This window comes from Canis lupus, chromosome 10 (genome assembly GCF_003254725.2).
Source record: "Canis lupus dingo isolate Sandy chromosome 10, ASM325472v2, whole genome shotgun sequence".
NCBI classification, from domain to species: Eukaryota; Metazoa; Chordata; class Mammalia; order Carnivora; family Canidae; genus Canis; species Canis lupus.
Window position 1 is genome coordinate 23,601,414 of NC_064252.1, and position 16,278 is coordinate 23,617,691.

The 16,278-nt window shown below is 52.9% G+C and overlaps 2 protein-coding genes across 6 annotated transcripts in view; one reads left to right on the forward strand and one right to left on the reverse strand.

Annotated features, from left to right (window-relative positions):
* The first annotated feature begins 504 nt into the window (after positions 1 to 504).
* Positions 505 to 10,043, forward strand: RRP7A (ribosomal RNA processing 7 homolog A). The gene is made up of 7 exons (XM_025457753.3): positions 505 to 636; positions 2,023 to 2,165; positions 5,595 to 5,720; positions 6,365 to 6,482; positions 6,751 to 6,848; positions 7,214 to 7,412; positions 8,466 to 10,043. The coding sequence occupies exons 1-7, from the start codon at positions 564 to 566 to the stop codon at positions 8,549 to 8,551; spliced, it is 843 nt and encodes a 280-aa protein (XP_025313538.1). The 5' UTR covers positions 505 to 563; the 3' UTR covers positions 8,552 to 10,043.
* SERHL2 (serine hydrolase like 2) overlaps positions 8,840 to 16,278 on the reverse strand; it is a 37,331-nt gene continuing 29,892 nt past the window's right edge. For 4 of the 5 annotated variants that reach the window (XM_049115772.1, XM_025457725.3, XM_035695873.2 and 1 more), the window contains 3 exons: positions 11,193 to 11,275; positions 9,926 to 10,019; positions 8,840 to 9,196 (listed from right to left, as the gene is read on the reverse strand). In XM_049115772.1, the coding sequence (XP_048971729.1) occupies positions 9,083 to 9,196; positions 9,926 to 10,019; positions 11,193 to 11,275 (291 nt within the window). In that variant the 3' untranslated portion in view covers positions 8,840 to 9,082. Of the gene's footprint in view, positions 9,197 to 9,925; positions 10,020 to 10,267; positions 10,866 to 11,192; positions 11,276 to 16,278 lie in introns of those variants that run through there. The other variant, XM_035695874.2, reaches the window with a different exon arrangement.

Here is a 16,278-nt window from a genome sequence, read left to right on the forward strand (position 1 = left end):
ACAGACATGTGAATCAGCAAAATGTGATCTACACCCACAATGAAATATTACTCAGCCTTAAAAAGGAAATTCTGAGACCTGCTACCCCGTGGATGAACCATGAAAACGTGCGCCGTGGGATAATAAGCCAGACACAAATAGTGTATGATTCCGTTTATTTGAGGCACCTTGCGTCGTCACATTCATAGACGCAGGAAGTAGAATGATGCTTACCAGGGGCAAGGGGGGAAACGGGTGCAGAGTTTCAGTTGGGAAGGCTGAAAAACTCTGGAGATGGGTAAGGAGGTTGCACAAGCATGGGAATATACGTAACGCCACTTAGAAGTGGTTAAAAGGCCAACGTCAACGAGGCCTTCACCGTTACTGGGGGAAGAACGGAAGGCCCAGCTCCCTCCACGCCGACATTTACTGGCCGGTTGCCGCGCCGACTTTATTCAGCGCAAACGAAGGTGCGCCAGGGCGGGAAGGCGGGCCCCACGCCGCGCCGTCGTCATGGAAACGCGCGCACGCTCCCGGCGCCGGACTGCAACTCCCGGCGGCCCCCGCGGCTTCCGGTTGGCAAGATGGCGGCGCGCAGGAGGAAGCGTGGGGCGCGGGACTCGGAGCCGGGGATTCCGAGCCCCCCAGGTTACTCAGGTAAGGGGCCGCGGGTCGGGGCGGCGGCTCAGGGACCCCCCCGGGAGCGGCCGCGCGGTGGGGTGCGAGGCCCCCAACATGGTCGCTGCGACCTGCTCGCGGCGGGCGGCCCTCTCCCGGGTCGGGCCCGTTTTGGCCACCGCTTCCCTGGGGTAGGCCCGTCTCTGGCCACACTCTTTTCCCCGGACCAGCCCGTGCCGCCTTCACACCCCGTCCCCCCCCGCAGGTGGGCCCACCGACCTCCTGCCGATTCTGGCCCCTCTCAGCCCCCAGCGGTCCGCATCCTCCCGACTTGTGCTTGCCCCTCCCTCGGTTCGCCCGGGTGCCTGAACGTGCTTTCTAAGGGAGGATTTCAATCAGATTTTGCCTCGCGTACCTACGTGCCCTCATACCCCCTGAACTCCCTCCAGTGGTTTTACAGGTTGGCACCTAAAACAAAATCCGTGATTGCTAACTCGTAGCCTAGCTCACATGTTGTGGCTCAGCCGACCTAGAGCTCTTGCTGTTCCCCTGAAGCCACAGGCTCTTTACACCCTCGGGGTTTTGCACTCTGTGTCCCCCCCCCCCCCCCCCGTTTTCACACAGGCTTTGCCTTGTGGCTTTGTTAATTCCTCCAAGAGGCTGTCCTGATGGCTTGTCCAAAGGCCTCTGCCTCGAGACCCCCCTGCACTCTTTCCCCCTTTCTTCTCTATTTGTCATGTGCTTGTTTGTTCATTGCCTTCTGCTCCCATGTGGGCTTCCTGAGCGCAGGTATTGCAGCTGTACCCCCACTGTGCTCTGAGGAAGGTGGTGCAAGAAACAGAAAACAGCCCCTAGTGTCATGGGACTGTCAGCCAGTATCCAAATGATGACGCAGATAGAGACTTGGTGACCGTGAGAGACCTTGTCAAGGCACCGAGCAGGTGGATCTAACTTGGCACGTAAGGCTCTCTCAGGAAGGAAAGCTAAAGCCGAAGAATGAGGGGGGAGGGAAGAAGGTTGGTGTTTCAGAGAAAGGGAAACATGAGCATGGGTGAGGCCTGGACTTAGAGACGGTCGAGTGGTGGGCTGCACGGTGGTGGGGGGAGGACTCTGCAGACAGATGTGAAAGGTGGTCAGGGTCTGGCAGGGCCTCCAGCAGATGTCAGGAGTTGGGTGTCAACACCAGGAGCAGCAGGTTTGGACTCCGCTCTCATTTTGCTCCCCATTTGTAATAATTACCCATTTAGACTCTCTCCCCCCTCCTTTGTGGGCGCCCCTTGAGGGAAGTTCCTCTGTTCATTCACTGTCACAGCCTGCACGTACTGCGCATGGGCCTAGGGCAAGAGCGGATGGACAGATGGGACTGGAAGGGGACACGTGAGCTGGATGTTCACACCATCCCTCCTGCCCCCGTTTCCTGTCCAGCCATCCCCATCAAGTTCTCTGAAAAGCAGCAAGCTTCTCATTACCTCTATGTGAGAGAGCACAAAGTTCGAGAAGGCACCAAGTCTTCCTGGCCTCAGAAGCGGACCCTTTTTGTCCTCAATGTGCCCCCATACTGCACAGAGGTGAGCCGATGTCTGGTGGGGGAACCTCGGGCTGGCTGGGAGCTCTAGGCAGCGGTAGGTTCCCACCGGCCTCCACCATGTCTTTATTGGTGAGATGGAAGCCCCAGCTGAAGGCCCAAGGGAGGGCCTCTAGAAGGCTGCTTCGTGATAGGAAATGGCTTTTTAATTTTCTTTCTTTTCTTTTCTTTTCTTTTCTTTTCTTTTCTTTTCTTTTCTTTCTTTTCTTTCTTTTCTTTTCTTTTCTTCTTTTCTTTTCTTCTTTTCTTTTCTTTTCTTTTCTTTTCTTTCTTTTCTTTTCTTTTCTTTTTTCCTTCCTTCCTTCCTTCCTCCCTTCCTTCCTTCCTTCCTTCCTTCCTTCCTTTCTTTTCTTTTTCTTTCTTTTCTTTCTTTTTTTTTTTTCTTTTCTTCCCTCCCTCCCTCCCTTCCTTCCATGGGGCTCGAACTCACAACCCCAAGATCAGGAGTCACGTGCTCTATCGACTGATCCAGGCAGGTGCCTTTTTAAAGATTTACCTATTTCAGAAAGAGAGCATGAGCATGCACAAGGTAGGGGGCAGAGGTAGAGGGAGAATTTCAAGCAGGCTCCATGCCCAGCGCAGAGCCAGATGGAGGGCTCAATCCCAGGATCCTGAGATCACGACCTGAGCCAAAACCAAGAATCAGACACTTAACTGACTAAACCACACAGGTGCCCTGAAAATGTCTTTTTAGAGCTGTGTTATAAAAAGTATAGGTTTTTTTTTTTAATTTTTATTTATTTATTTATTTATTTATTTATTTATTTATTTATTTATTTATTTATTTATTATAGTCACAGAGAGAGAGAGACAGAGACACAGACACAGACACAGGCAGAGGGAGAAGCAGGCTCCATGCACCGGGAGCCCGATGTGGGATTCGATCCCGGGTCTCCAGGATCGCGCCCTGGGCCAAAGGCAGGCGCTAAACCGCTCTGCCACCCAGGGATCCCAAAAAGTATAGTTCTAAGAAGCTCAAACCTTTTTGTTATTACCCAGGATTCTTTGGATTACATGTTGTTTTTCCCTGATTATAAAAGTGATACATCTCCATAGGAAAAAAATAGAAAAAGATAAGATTAATCTCTAAATCTATGCGGACATAACTTTCTTTCACAAAGACAGTTTTGCATTACGCAAATTTACAAAAGAGAAACTAATGATGTTGCTGCATTTTAGATGAATAGTTTTTTTTGTTTTTTTTTAAGATTTTATTTATTCATGAGAGACTGAGCCCGCTCAGCCACCCGGGCTGCCCTAGGATTAGGTTACATAACAAGAATACGCAAGGACGTTTCTGGGGTTATTTGGAGTATCTTGATTTTATGAGCCAACCAACTAAGTTTTCCTCCCTGCAGCGGCCATTTAAAACTGGAGTTAGGGATCCCTGGGTGGCTCAGCGGTTTAGCGCCTGCCTTTGGCCCAGGGTGTGATCCTGGAGCCCTGGGGTCGAGTCCCACATTGGGCTCCCTGCATGGGGTCTGCTTCTCCCTCTGCCTGTGTCTCTGCCTCTCTCTCTCTCTGTGTCTCTCATGAATAAATAAATAAAACCTTTAAAAAAAATAAAATAAAACTGGAGTTAAATCCATGTGGTTGGACTCAGGCTGGCAGTGATCCTCATGAATAAATAAATAAAACCTTTAAAAAAATTAAAATAAAACTGGAGCTAAATCCATGTGGTTGGACTCAGGCTGGCAGTGATCCTCGTGAGGGGAGAGCCACAAAGGGATTTCTTGGGCAAGGGCTTGTTCTGTTCCTGGGTGCTCAGTACGCAAGTATGTTCAGTCTGTGAAATGCAGCGAACTATAGACTCGGGCCTGGGCCCTTCTCTGTACACACATTACACTTCAGGAAAGGTAAAACATGACACCCTCTCCTCTGCTTCTTTCTCTAATTGTAAAAGAATCTTTAGAAATTAATATTTCACTCGAGGATTCTCTCCCTCTGCCTCTGACCCTCCCTACTGCTCGCTCTATCTAAAATAAATCTTTAGAAATTAATAGTTCTTTTTTGAAAAACTATTCAGGGATGCCTGGATGGCTCAGCGTTGAATGTCTGCCTTTGGCTCAGGGTGTGATCTGAGAGTTCCAGGATCGAGGCTTGCATCGGGCACCCTGCACAGAGCCTGCTTCTTCCTCTGCCTGTGTCTCTGCCTCTCCCTCTTAAAAAAAACCAAAAACAAAAACAAAAACAAAACAAAAAAACCTAATCCTACTTTGTTTGAGGATCATTCACCTAGAGAAGTGGGCAGGGAAAGATATATCGTTCAGCAAGATGGCCTTTTCATTGTTTTTTTGTTTTTTTTTTTTTTTAAAGATTTTATTTGTCAGGGAGAGCGAAAATGTACATGTGCACAAGGAAAGGGAGCAGCAGGCAGAGGGAGAAGCAGGCTCCCCGTTGAGCAAGTATCCCGATGTGGGATTTGATCCCAGGACCTGGGATCATGATCTGAGCTGAAGGTAGATGCATAACTGTCTGAGCCACCCAGGAGCCCCAAGATGCCCTTTTCAAAGTGAGAAAGCTCTGTCAGGGACAAACCAAACAAATTCTGGGCACATTTTTCCAGCAGGGTCCTGTCATAAAGCCAAAAAGCTTATATCTGAATTCTGTCATGCACTAGGTCTCCTCTCTTCCACGTCTCCTGGCCAGTGGAGGTGTGTTTGGTGGTTTTTTTTTTTTTTCCCCAAAGATTTTATTTATTCATTCATGACAGACAGAGAGAGAGAGAGGCAGAGACACAGGCAGGAGAAGCAGGCTCCATGCAGGGAGCCCGACACAGGACTCGATCCCAGGACTCCAGGATCACGTGCTGGGCCAAAGGCAGGCGCTAAACCACTGAGCCACCCAGGGATCCCTGTTTTTGTTTTTTTTAAAGATTTATTTATTTTTAAAAAGATGTTAGTTATTAGAGAGAGAGTGCATAAGCAGGGTGAACAGCAGGCAGAGGGAGAGGGCAAAGCAGACTCCCCACCCAGGTGCCCCAATTTTATTTATTTGAGAGTGAGAGTGAGAGCGAGAGTGAGCACAAGCAGGAGAAGCAGGCTTCCCACTGAGCAGGGACCCTGACGCAGGGCTTGATCCCAGAATGCTAGATCATGACCTGAGCTGATGGCAGACGCCTAACCGACAGAGCCACCCAGGTGCCCCTGGAGGTTTTTTTTTTTTTAACTTAGAGTTTGGAATATGAAACTTCCCAAGGTTGTCTGGGGCTGTGGGAGGGCAGGATGGTAACTGGGCGGAGGAGGGTGTGGCTTGCTCAGGCCTGTGTGCGTGCCCCCCAGTTGGGCAGACCTGGACTCAGACCTTCAGGGGCCGCGATCCCCTAGCAGTGCCACCTGGCCAGAGGGAGATCCCCTAAGGCCTCACACTGCGCTTTCCCCCCGGGCCTCGCTTTCCCCCCGGGCCTCGGCAGGAGTGCCTGTCCCGCCTCTTCTCCCCCTGTGGTGCCGTCCAATCTGTGGAATTACAGGAGAAGCCCGACCTCGGCGACAGCCCAAAGGAGCCAAAGTCGAAGTTTTTTGACCCCACACCTGTTCCAGTAAGCCTCTGAGTACTGCGGTCTGCTAGCATGGGGGCGCGGGGTGCAGCTGGTGCCATGTCCCCAGGGTGCGTGGTGGAGGTAGTGTTGGGGTGGCGGTTCTAGGCTAGTCCTTGCCATGTGTGGTTGAGGATGCCTGCCAATAAGCAGTGCCCCTGCTCCTCTCCCTGGATTTGCCACATCCTTTAGCTTCTTGTCCAGCTCTTTCCATCGTCCTGGGTGAGAGCTCAGCGACCATGTTGCTCACCGCCCTAGGAGGCCCCCTCGCTCCCCACCTGCTTTCCCACGGCCGGGTCTTGGCTCCCCATCCCAAGCCTATGCCTCCTGGTGGAGCACAGTGGGGGCTACTGTGTGCTGTGTCCTCGTGGTGCGTGGTGACCTTGCTTCCCACTGAGTCCCCCTTGTAACTGGAAGGGAGGTCCTGGTGTCCCACCTCCCCTCAGTTGCTTTTAGCAGAAGTTTGAAAACTGGGAAGGTGGCCGTCCCTCCTCAGGATTACAGACCACTTCCTGGTTAGCTTCATGTCCAGGACAGCCCAATGCGCGTCCCCTGGTCCAGCGACAAGTCAGGCTGAGGGCAGGTGGGAGCCCTTGTGCCAGGGACCTGGGGATGTCCTGGCATTCTGACCTCTCTCCTTCCCCCAGGGCTTCCAGGTAGCCTACGTAGTGTTCCAGAAGCCAGCTGGTGTGTCTGCGGCCATAGTCCTGAAGGGCCCCTTAGTGGTCTCGACAGAGAGTCACCCCGTGAAGAGTGGCATTCACAGTCAGTACCGCACAGTGTCGGGCACCTGGTCCCCCCCCCCCGGGTTGGCGGGGGAAGCATTGTGGGCAGTTCTGCTGGATCCACTCACCCTGAGAATGGCCTGTGGGAGGCTGAGCCCGGTGCTCAGGGTGGGCAGAGGGGACAGCCCTGCTTGCCACCACTGGAACCTTCCTCAGCATATGAACCTCCGGTGGAAGGGGGTCCCAACTGGCTGGGCAGGATATGCCCCGAGTGTCAGGCCTGAGGATGCCTCGTTTCCCGCCCTCAGAGTGGATCAGCAACTACGTAGACTCCGTGCTGGACCCTGAGACCTTGAGGGTCGAAGTGGACACGTTCATGGAGGCGTATGACAAGAGGATAGCTGAGGTGGGGTTTCCGTGGGGGCGGTGGTGTCCTCAGTGTTGTGTCGCTCTGGACCAGCTGGCCAGTGGCACTCGTCCCAATCCCTGTGGAGTTCAGGCTCCCTTGTTCCCTGCTGAGTCCTGCGTCACCTGGCCAGGTGACATCTAGTCTCTAAGTGGTCTGTAGGAAACCCTCTGAGGGAGGAGAAGGCAGTGTTGGCAACTCTGTGCCCCCCACCCCCTATGCTTAGCTACTGGGAGGGAGAGGGCACAGCAGGTGGCAGGGGTGCCCAGGGTGGTGGTGGGTGCAGGAGGGAGGGTGGGGGAGAGCACCCCAGGCTGCAGGGTGGGTCCCAAGGGTCTGCCCATCACGCTGTCTGTTCCTTGCAGGAGGAGGCTAAGGCTAAGGAGGAGGAAGGGGTTCCGGACGAGGAGGGCTGGGTGAAGGTGACCCGTCGGGGTCGGCGGCCTGTACTGCCCCGGACAGAGGCAGCCAGCCTGCGGGTGCTGGAGAAGGAGAGACAGAAGCGTGCCCGCAAGGAGCTGCTCAACTTTTATGCCTGGCAGCACCGAGAGACCAAGATGGAGCGTAAGGGAGCGCCCCCAGCCCCGGGGCTTCAGCCCCACTTCCCCTGGCGCCTGGGACCTGTGCACGAGGCCCAAGGCTGCTGCTGCTGCTGCCGCTGCCAGCCCCAGCCGGAGCGCAGAGCTCCCAGGGGCGGGCCTGGGGGTGTCCTGGGGCACAGGCTTCCCGACAGGCTCTGGAGTTAGGGTCCCCCTGTTGCTCACCCCTGGGTTGTGGAGAGGCTTCAGACACACCTGGGGTGTAGGACTACCTGCAGACCCCTGAGCAGTTGGTGCTGGAACCTGTTGGCCTCCAGCAAGGGCCAGGCTGCAGAGCTCACTGTGGGGACAGGGAGGGGCCGCTGCCAGGTTTGTGTGTGTGTGTGTGTGTGTGTGTGTGTGAGAGAGAGAGAGAGAGAGAATGTGTACACGTGGGGAGTGGGGCAGGTACCCTCGCGTGCAGTGTGTTAGGGCAAGGACCTGATCGCCTGTGGCCACCTCACAATTCATGATGACGGTGAGCTTGTGCCCCTATTTCTCCACGTTTGCAGGGCGGCCTCCCTGTGGGCCTGTGGGGAGGGTGCTGGCTCTGGCCTGGGCCTCTCCAGGGGCACGGGCTCTGCAGCGATGGTGACCTGCCACCTTCTGTTGGCACTTTGACTCCTGGAATCGCCGACGGCAGGCCTCCATCCACTCTCCCTATGGGCTCCCGTGCCCCCTTCTGTATTCCTCTGACCTGGTCACATGGTGACTGGAGCTGCCACCTGAATCTGTGGCCTGAGGGTGGAGTCCCTTTACTTCCTGACAGGGAGAGGCCAGGAGAGGGGCCCTCCACACCCCCATAGCCACCTGCCTTCGTCGTGGGTGTGTGGTGGGGGTACTAAGGGAACAGGTGTCTTGTTTGCTCTGTGCTCACTCTCCTGGTGAGTTTACTCTCAAACCTCAGGCAGTGCTGCCCTGGCTTGAGCTTCCGCCTCTGGGCCTGTAGGCTAGTCTGTCTCCCAGAGGCCCAGATCACATTAGAGCAGAGGCCAGTGGGGCCACACTGACTGATGGCCCCATTCTCCCCTTCCCCCAGATCTAGCCCAGCTGCGCAAGAAGTTCGAGGAGGACAAGCAGAGGATTGAACTGATGCGGGCCCAGCGCAAATTCCGACCCTACTGAGCTGAGCTGATCCGGGGGTCCCGTGGAGAGGTCTGGAACACTCGTCTCCAATCTGAGCCCACATGGGTGGGGTGAAGGACAGTATCCTCCCTTGGTTCTGGAACTTCAGCAGGGTTGGGGCCCAGTGCTGGCAAGGCCGGTCCAGCATGAGGGCCTGGCTCACAGGGAGCCACCCGCCCAGGCCACGGTCGCTTCCTTCTGGTCTGTGTTCCCAGCCTGTTCCTAGACTCTCTTCTCCCTTCCCTCCGCGGAAAAGTCCCCATGAGGAGTGAACAGCCTCAGAAGCAGTGAGAATACAAGAACATTTATTTTCCATCCAGCTGGGCAGCCACCTGGCCACTCCTTCCTCCGCCCACCACCAGCTTGGTGCAGATTATCAGCCACAAAACAGACAACACCCCAAAGTTCAAGCAGTGTCTCCCCCGTGACGTCAACATGTTAAAAGAATCTTGCCCCGTGTCCCCACCACACCTGGAATCCGGATGGGAGTGACGGGCACAAGGCCTCCAAAGCCCCAGGTCCAGGCTACAGCTAGTGTGGGAGCCTCTCCTTGCTCTGCAGAAAGGCACTGATGATGTCAGCCACATTCTGGGGTTGGTTCAGGTGCACATAGTGGTTGCCCGGGACTTCCATGTACTGGAACTGCTGCGGAGGGGAGGGCATGCTTGGTCAGGTACAGCCCAGGTAAGGGGGTTCTGCTGTGCTGGGGCCTTCCCGGGGCTGCTGCCTCACAGAGGTTTCGAAGGGTTCCCCCCGGGGCAGTGACATGCTGCTTGTCGGGGCCTGGCTCAGAGCCAGGGAGAAAGGTCTGACTGGGGGGAGGAGGGCTCCAAACCCTGGGCTTCTGGGCCATTCTGAGTTGTGAGGTTATAGAGCTAGGCTGGGAACGAGGCCAGCAGTCAAGAGCCCTGCTGGTTCTGAGAATTGTCAGGGCTTAAAAAAAGAATACGGAGTCTTTCAAACTTGATCCTCCGTGGAAGACACGAAGGCACTGCCTGCCTTTGGTGGTGATGCTGAGATGTCTGCAGAGCTCCGGGGTCAGGTGTTCACAGCAGGTGATGGTCACCAAGTGCCAGGTTCTCCCAGGGACAAAGTCTGAGTCCCAGCCCCCACTGAGGAGACTGGTCATCTGGTCATCCTAGAAATTCTAGGGTGGCCTCTAGCCAAATTGGGCCATGGGCTGAGGGAATGTGTGTGGAAAATAATATTGGGAAACTACCAAACTGTTTGCTGTGCTGAGTTCCATATGAACCCAGGGCTGCAGGGGCCGACCACACCCAGCAGACCCGGGGCCAGACCAGAGGTTCACATGCAAGCTGAGGAGTGGGTGAGGACCCTCCTGGACGTCACCCTGGCTGAGCCTCATGCACCTACCTCTTTTAGGACAGATCTCAGCGTGTCTAGCACCAAAAGCATGACACTCTTGTCAGTGATACCTCTTTCCATGTTAAAATAGCCTTGGCTTGCTCTGGAAAGTAAAAGGATCGGTTCACTTTGTGGTCTCCTTGCAGTGCCTACCCCCTGCCTTGGCTTCCAGGGTAAGAGGAGACCGTCCTGGGCTTGCTTCTGACTTTGGCACAGTTGGGTACCTGCATCGTCTCGGGGCTCATGGTGGCCCACAAGCTGCGGGTTTACCTCAGGAGGTGGGTGGGGAGGGAGGGAGACCTACCTGCCTGCGGCCACCGCCTCTAAGTAGCACAGGGCTTGGGTCCATGCTTTGTCTCTTCACACCTTTACTGAGATTGTTTCACCCCTTTAACATGTACCACTCTGTGTTTTTTACATACAGTCCTGCAAACAGCTACAGTCAATCCCAGGACATTGTCATCCTCACGAAAGCAAAACACCCCAAACCAAACCTGTAGTTCTCCTGTAGTTCCCCATCTTAATGCAACCACTGAGTGAATGTCTAGACTTGGCCCCTTGCACTTGGATGTGAATCGAATTGTAGAATACGTGGATTTGTGACTGGCCTTCTCTAATGTTCTCAAGCTTCATGCACAAAGCACATAGAAGTTTGCTCCTCTTCTGGCTAAAACGTAGCCCACTGTGTGGATGCGCCACATTCTGCTTGTCTGCTGACAGGTGTTTGGAGGGTCTCCACCTTTGAGCTGCTGTGAGCAGTGCCACTCTGCGCGGTCACGTTCACGTGGTGTGGACTTGTGCTGGGCATGACTACTGGGTCTAACGGTAACGGCTGGAGAAGCTGCCAGGCTGTTTTCCAAGTGGCTGTGCCACTTTGCAGTCCCACGACGAGGGTTCTGGGGCCTCTGCATCCTCGCCAACACTTGTTCCCAGACTTTGTCTAGCCATCCTAGTGGGCGTGCAGTGTACCTCATTGTGGTCTGGATTTGTAATGGGTCTGTGCTTCTGAAAGCCCTGTGCTCAGCACCATAGACCCATGTCCCCAGAGGTCACAGTTCCTGCCTGGGGCATCCCGCGGCAGAGTGGAGAGGGATCAGCCTCACTAAAGGAGGTCGGCGAGGCCGTAGGATTGCTTCTGGCTGGGTGCTGGAAGGTGGGGGCCACAGGGGTCTGGAGTAGCTATAGGATTTGGTAGGGTGAGCAGCCTGGCCTCCCGCCAGAACTGAAACCTCATTGGGGAGGCCTGACCCTCTTCTTGGGCACGTGGCTCACTTACTTGATAAGCAGGACCTGGGCCTGCAGCTGCTTGATGGAGTGCACCAGCAGCTCCCTGGTCAGGAAGGGGATGCTGTATTCCAACTGCAGAGACAAAACCAGAGTGAATTCTCTCCACAAGACGCCAGGGCTGCCTTGGGACAGTAGGGGTCATGTGGCGTCACTGTGGCCCTCTACCCCAGGACCAAGTCCATTACCCAACCACGTCACCTCCAGAGGCCTCTCTAACCCCCATGAGCCAGAGACCCTGCCTTTATCCCTCAAATCTCTTCTCCCTCTTTCTGGGCTCATGGCTGCCCAGCCAGACAGCAACTCCCAGATATGGGTGGTTTACATCCCTGTGTTGTTGTGAGGCTAAGAGGCAGAAACATGACCCGGGCAGCTTCCGGGCCTAGATTTTAGGATTCGCTGTGGCCCACCATCCCCAGGTCGCCCAGCCAGGCCAGGCTCCAGACTCTGCCAAGAAGAGTCCACTATGCGCACAGACCACTTCCAAGAGAAGGTGGGGTGCTTGAGCCACTGTACGGAGTGAGTACGCCCTGATGTCCTCCCAGCCCCCACTGGCCTCTGTCGGAGCCCAGGCCACCCTGTATGATGACCCTATAGGGGTCTAGGGCCACGCTGTCCCACATGGTAGCCATCAGCCATGTGTGGCTAGGAGTGCCTGAAACGGGGCTAGTTCAAATCGAGATGCGCTGTAAACTACACAGTGGATTTCGAAGACAGTATAAAAAAATGGCAAATGCCTCACGTTTTTATACTGATTACATCTTGTGTATACTGAATTAAAAATACTAAATTTGATTCCATTTCTTTTTAGTCTAATATTGCTAACTGCAAGAAGTGGAATTACATGAGGCTCATATTACACTTCTACTGGAGAGTCCCAGAACTCAAGGCCTGACAGAGGAGGAACTTGATAAACGTGCACTAAGTGGATTAATTCAGCAACGCTCGCATGAGGACCGACTGTTAGGTCATGCCCAATACTCCTCCACCATTGGCGATAAATTAAAATTCTTATGGAAACACACCCCCCATTACAGGGGGAAGCCAAGAGAGCACATTGCCCTTGATCTTCTCTGACCTCCTCCCAGCCTTCTCCTGCTCCTTTGGCAAAAATAGCCCTGGGTGCTCTTCCAGAAACAGACATTTCCAGATCATCCACAGGCCCAATGAATGAGGATCTACTGGGGACCCGGACATGCTGCACGTCCTCTCCTGGCGGAGCGTGGCCTAAGGAAAAAGCACGGAGGTGGCTCCCACCCCCAGAGGAGCTCCCTGGACCAGGGCTAATGGGCAGATTGAAATAGGGCTTTCCAGGGGACCGGAGAGGCTAAAGGTGCACAGCAGCAAACAGGAGATGGCGCCAGTGCTAGGCTCAGGCATCCGCTCCCACTCCCAGCCTCTCAGCCTCCCCCGGATGTGCTTCTCCAGCCAGGACCCCGGACCCGGGTCCTCTGCCTGGGGGCTGTCGGGCCCTCAACTCAATTATACGTTGGTCCTCAAGGAAGGGACAGGGATGTCACCTCTGCTCATGTCTCCAGATGTGACCAAGTCTGGGGTTTTGCGGCGGTTTCCTCAAAGCCACAGTATGAGGATATTTCTCCAAGGGAGCCTTTAAAAGTAAGGGCTGTTGGCTGTGCCCTTCTCTTTTTTTCTGTGCTTTTACCCTCCTCTCCTCTAACCTCTCTCTAGTCCACTTTCATTCCCTGATCTGTATCTTTCCTAATTCAAGTGTAACTTATGGCAAAGTCCCCAGATCTACGTGTCAGCTCAGGATGGCCTTTCATTTAGTGATGCTCTGTGGGACCCAGCTCGAAGGCTCCCTCCTGGGGTTTTCTCCAGGGACACCACTCTTCAGACCGCCAGCCCCACACATCCATCTGCCTCTCTTTGAACTTCAGGTAAATGCAATCACAGAGTGCTCTCTTTTGCTGTGTGTTTGGTTTTTCATTCCTGCTCCAGTGTGTGTGAATATATAACAATTTATGCATTCTACTGTTGAAAGACATTATGGGTAAGTTCCAGTTTGGGACTATTATGAATGAAGCCTCTATGATCATCCTCACACATGTCTTTTTTGCACACAGCCCTCATTACTGCCAGGTATATACCTAGGAGTGGAATTACTGGCTCGTTCACATGATTTGCCTATGTTTTGGCCTAGCAGTTCCTGCCAAACAATTTTCCAAAGGGGTTACATCAATTTATACTTCCTCCTGAAGTGGAGAATTCTGGTGGCACCACATCCCCATTAAGACTGGTGTTGTCAGGCCTTTCAATTTTGACACCAGTTTCTACACCCCTCTGGTGGAGGTGTAGCAATATCTCACTTGGGTTTTGATTTGCATTGCCCTAATTACTAATGATGAGGAGCACCTTTCATGTGCTGCTTGGCCACTTGGATAGCCTTTTTTATGAAGTGCCTGTTAAAATCTTTTGCCTGTTTTTAAAAATGAGGTTGTTCTCTTACTGATTTGTAGAAGCTCTTTATATATTCTGGATAAGAGTCCTTTAGCAGGCTTATGCATTTAAATATCTTCTTTTAGTCTGTGGCTTGACTTTTCATTCTCAATGTCTTTTGAGGAACAGAAATTCTAAATTTTAGTAAAGCTCTACTGATCAGTATTTTCATTGATTCACATGTGTGTGTTCTATTTAAACTGTATCGTCTATTTTGGGGTGCCTTGGTGGCTCAGTTAAGCATCTGCCTTCAGCTCAGGTCATGATCTTGGAGTCCTGAGTCCTACTATATTATCTACTTCAAGGTCATAAAGCTGTTCCCAGGGTTCGTTAGAACCTTTACTGTTTTCGTATTTTGACCTACAATCCATCTTTTTTTTTTTTTTAGATTTTATTATTTATTATTCATGAGAGACAGAGAGAGGCAGAGACACAGGCTCCCTGTAGAGAGCCCGATGTGGGACTCAATAATCCCAGGACCTGGGATCACAACCGAAGCCGAAGGCAAACGCCCAACCGCTGAGCCACCCAGGCGTCCCTACAATCCATCTTGATTTGTGTATAGTGTGAGGCAAGGGTCTAGGATCAGACTTTCCATATGGATAACCCATTGCCTGGCACCCACTATATTGAGGTGATGCCTTTACTGTAAATTAGGTGGTACCCACTCATAATTTTACAGTAAATTCCCAAAGCATGCTACAAATTCAGAGTCATCCCAATATAAATTTTTAAATAAGCACTATGCCCAACGTGGGGTTTGAACTCAAGACCCTAACATCCAGAATCACATGCTCTACCAACTAAGCCAGCCAGGCGTCCCATCCCAATTTAGTTTTTAACATAAGTTGATCATTCCAAACTTCATTTGGAAGTCAAGATATGCAAGAAAAGCTGAGGAAAATGTGTAGAAGAACAAGGAGAGAACACTGGTTCCAACTACCAAAACTAATTAGAGATAGGAATTAAAATAAGTGGTATGGCTTGAATGGTGACAAGATCAATGGAACAAAGAGAGTGCAGAGACAGACCCATGTTAGAACTTTTATCTTTTGTGATTCAGTTTACGTCCCGAACATGAATTTCCAATGAGTGGGCAGCCTGCTGCACAACAGCAATGTGCTGCACAAGGCATGGTCCTAAGAAAGGGAAGGGGTGTTTCCAAATGACCCCAAAAGTATCCAACACAACCTGCACTCTGGGACAGTGAAAGTTGGGGCCCTGCACTGTTGCCTGGGGGGTGCCGGCTCAGGCCAGGAGTCCAGCTGGAATCACTCTCTGGAGGGAAGCTTTCCAACGGGGGCCGCCAAGGACCCCACTGGTTAGGATCTGGCAATAAGCTCCCAGCCTGAGGACCAGCACACAGAGGACAAACCACGGAGGAGTGAGCCTTGGTGGTTAGGAGGACCCCCCAGTAACTGGCAGTGGACCAACTGGCTACTGATCTGGAAAGAAAATCAAAATGGATCCCTACCTCACACCTCACTTGAGAACAGATCCCAGTTAGATCAAAATCAAAACTCAAACATTCCCATCCCCTTGGTTGATGCCCTGCTCCAGGGCTAATGTCCACACCTGGGCCTGGGAAACAGCTCTCAGTGGTTGAGGCCAGAGCTTCCCACCTCTAATGACAGCATCTCACATGTGCAAAGCATTTTACCCTCTTGAGCAATCTCATTAAGAGCACCATCTGGGGGCGCCTGGATGGCTCAGCCAGTGAAGCATCTGCCTTTGGCTCAGGTCATGATCTCAGGGTCCTGGGATTGAGCCCACCTCGGGCTCCCTGCTCAGCAGGGAGCCTGCTTCTCCCTCTCCATCTGCCCCTCCCCCTGCTTGTGCATTCTGTCTGTCTCTGTCAAATAAATAAAAGCTTTAAAAAAAAAAAAAAGAGCACCATCTGGGAGCACCTAAAGTGCTGTCTGTGCTAGGGCACTTGACTCATGGACTTTAGCTAGTCTTCACAGCAACCCCACAAAGATGGGCCTAGGGGCTGGCATCTCCTAGCTGTTCATTAAACCAACTGGAGTGATGAGTAAATGAATGAATGCACTTCCTTTCTGCACAAGACAAAGGGGCAAGTGGCTTGTCAAAGGTCACACAGCCTCTGTGGCTGGGTTTGTGCAAGTGCTCCTGTCTCAGCTCCAGGATGCCTGCTGGCTTCCAGGCCTCTTATGCTGCCTCTCTCTCCCCTTGGGGTCTTCATATGCTCCATCAAGAACATCTCACCACGGGCACTAAGCATTCCCAGCCTCTGGGCAATGGCAGGCACCTGGAGAGTCTGTCCCTTTTCTACCCATGTCGATCCCAGCAAGCATCCCACATCCTCCAGGAAACTCCTCTGTCCACACCCGCCCCCAGCTGCCCGGGTGCCTTCCCTGCACTCCCACAGCCTTTCATTAATCCACGTAAGTAAGCATTTGCAACCATTTCCGTAAAAACCTAAACAACAAAACCCAAGAGCCCTAAAATGTGTCAGTGTCTATGTACACAGTCATGAAAACACACAGATGGGGCTGCAAGTCGGCCCTCGATGTGGCAACAGTGGGCCCTGCATTCATATTTTGCTCTGTGGGCAGCTGTGTGTCAGTAATGGTTTGTTTTTTCAGTTTTTTGTGTCAAGC

Bases quoted from the DNA above. Each gene is read 5' to 3' on its own strand.
- RRP7A (XM_025457753.3), top strand. From the start codon at position 564: ATGGCGGCGCGCAGGAGGAAGCGTGGGGCGCGGGACTCGGAGCCGGGG. The intron at 2,166-5,594 runs GTGAGCCGATGT...GGGCCTCGGCAG, and splicing joins TGCCCCCATACTGCACAGAG to GAGTGCCTGTCCCGCCTCTT. The intron at 7,413-8,465 runs GTAAGGGAGCGC...CCCTTCCCCCAG, and splicing joins CCGAGAGACCAAGATGGAGC to ATCTAGCCCAGCTGCGCAAG.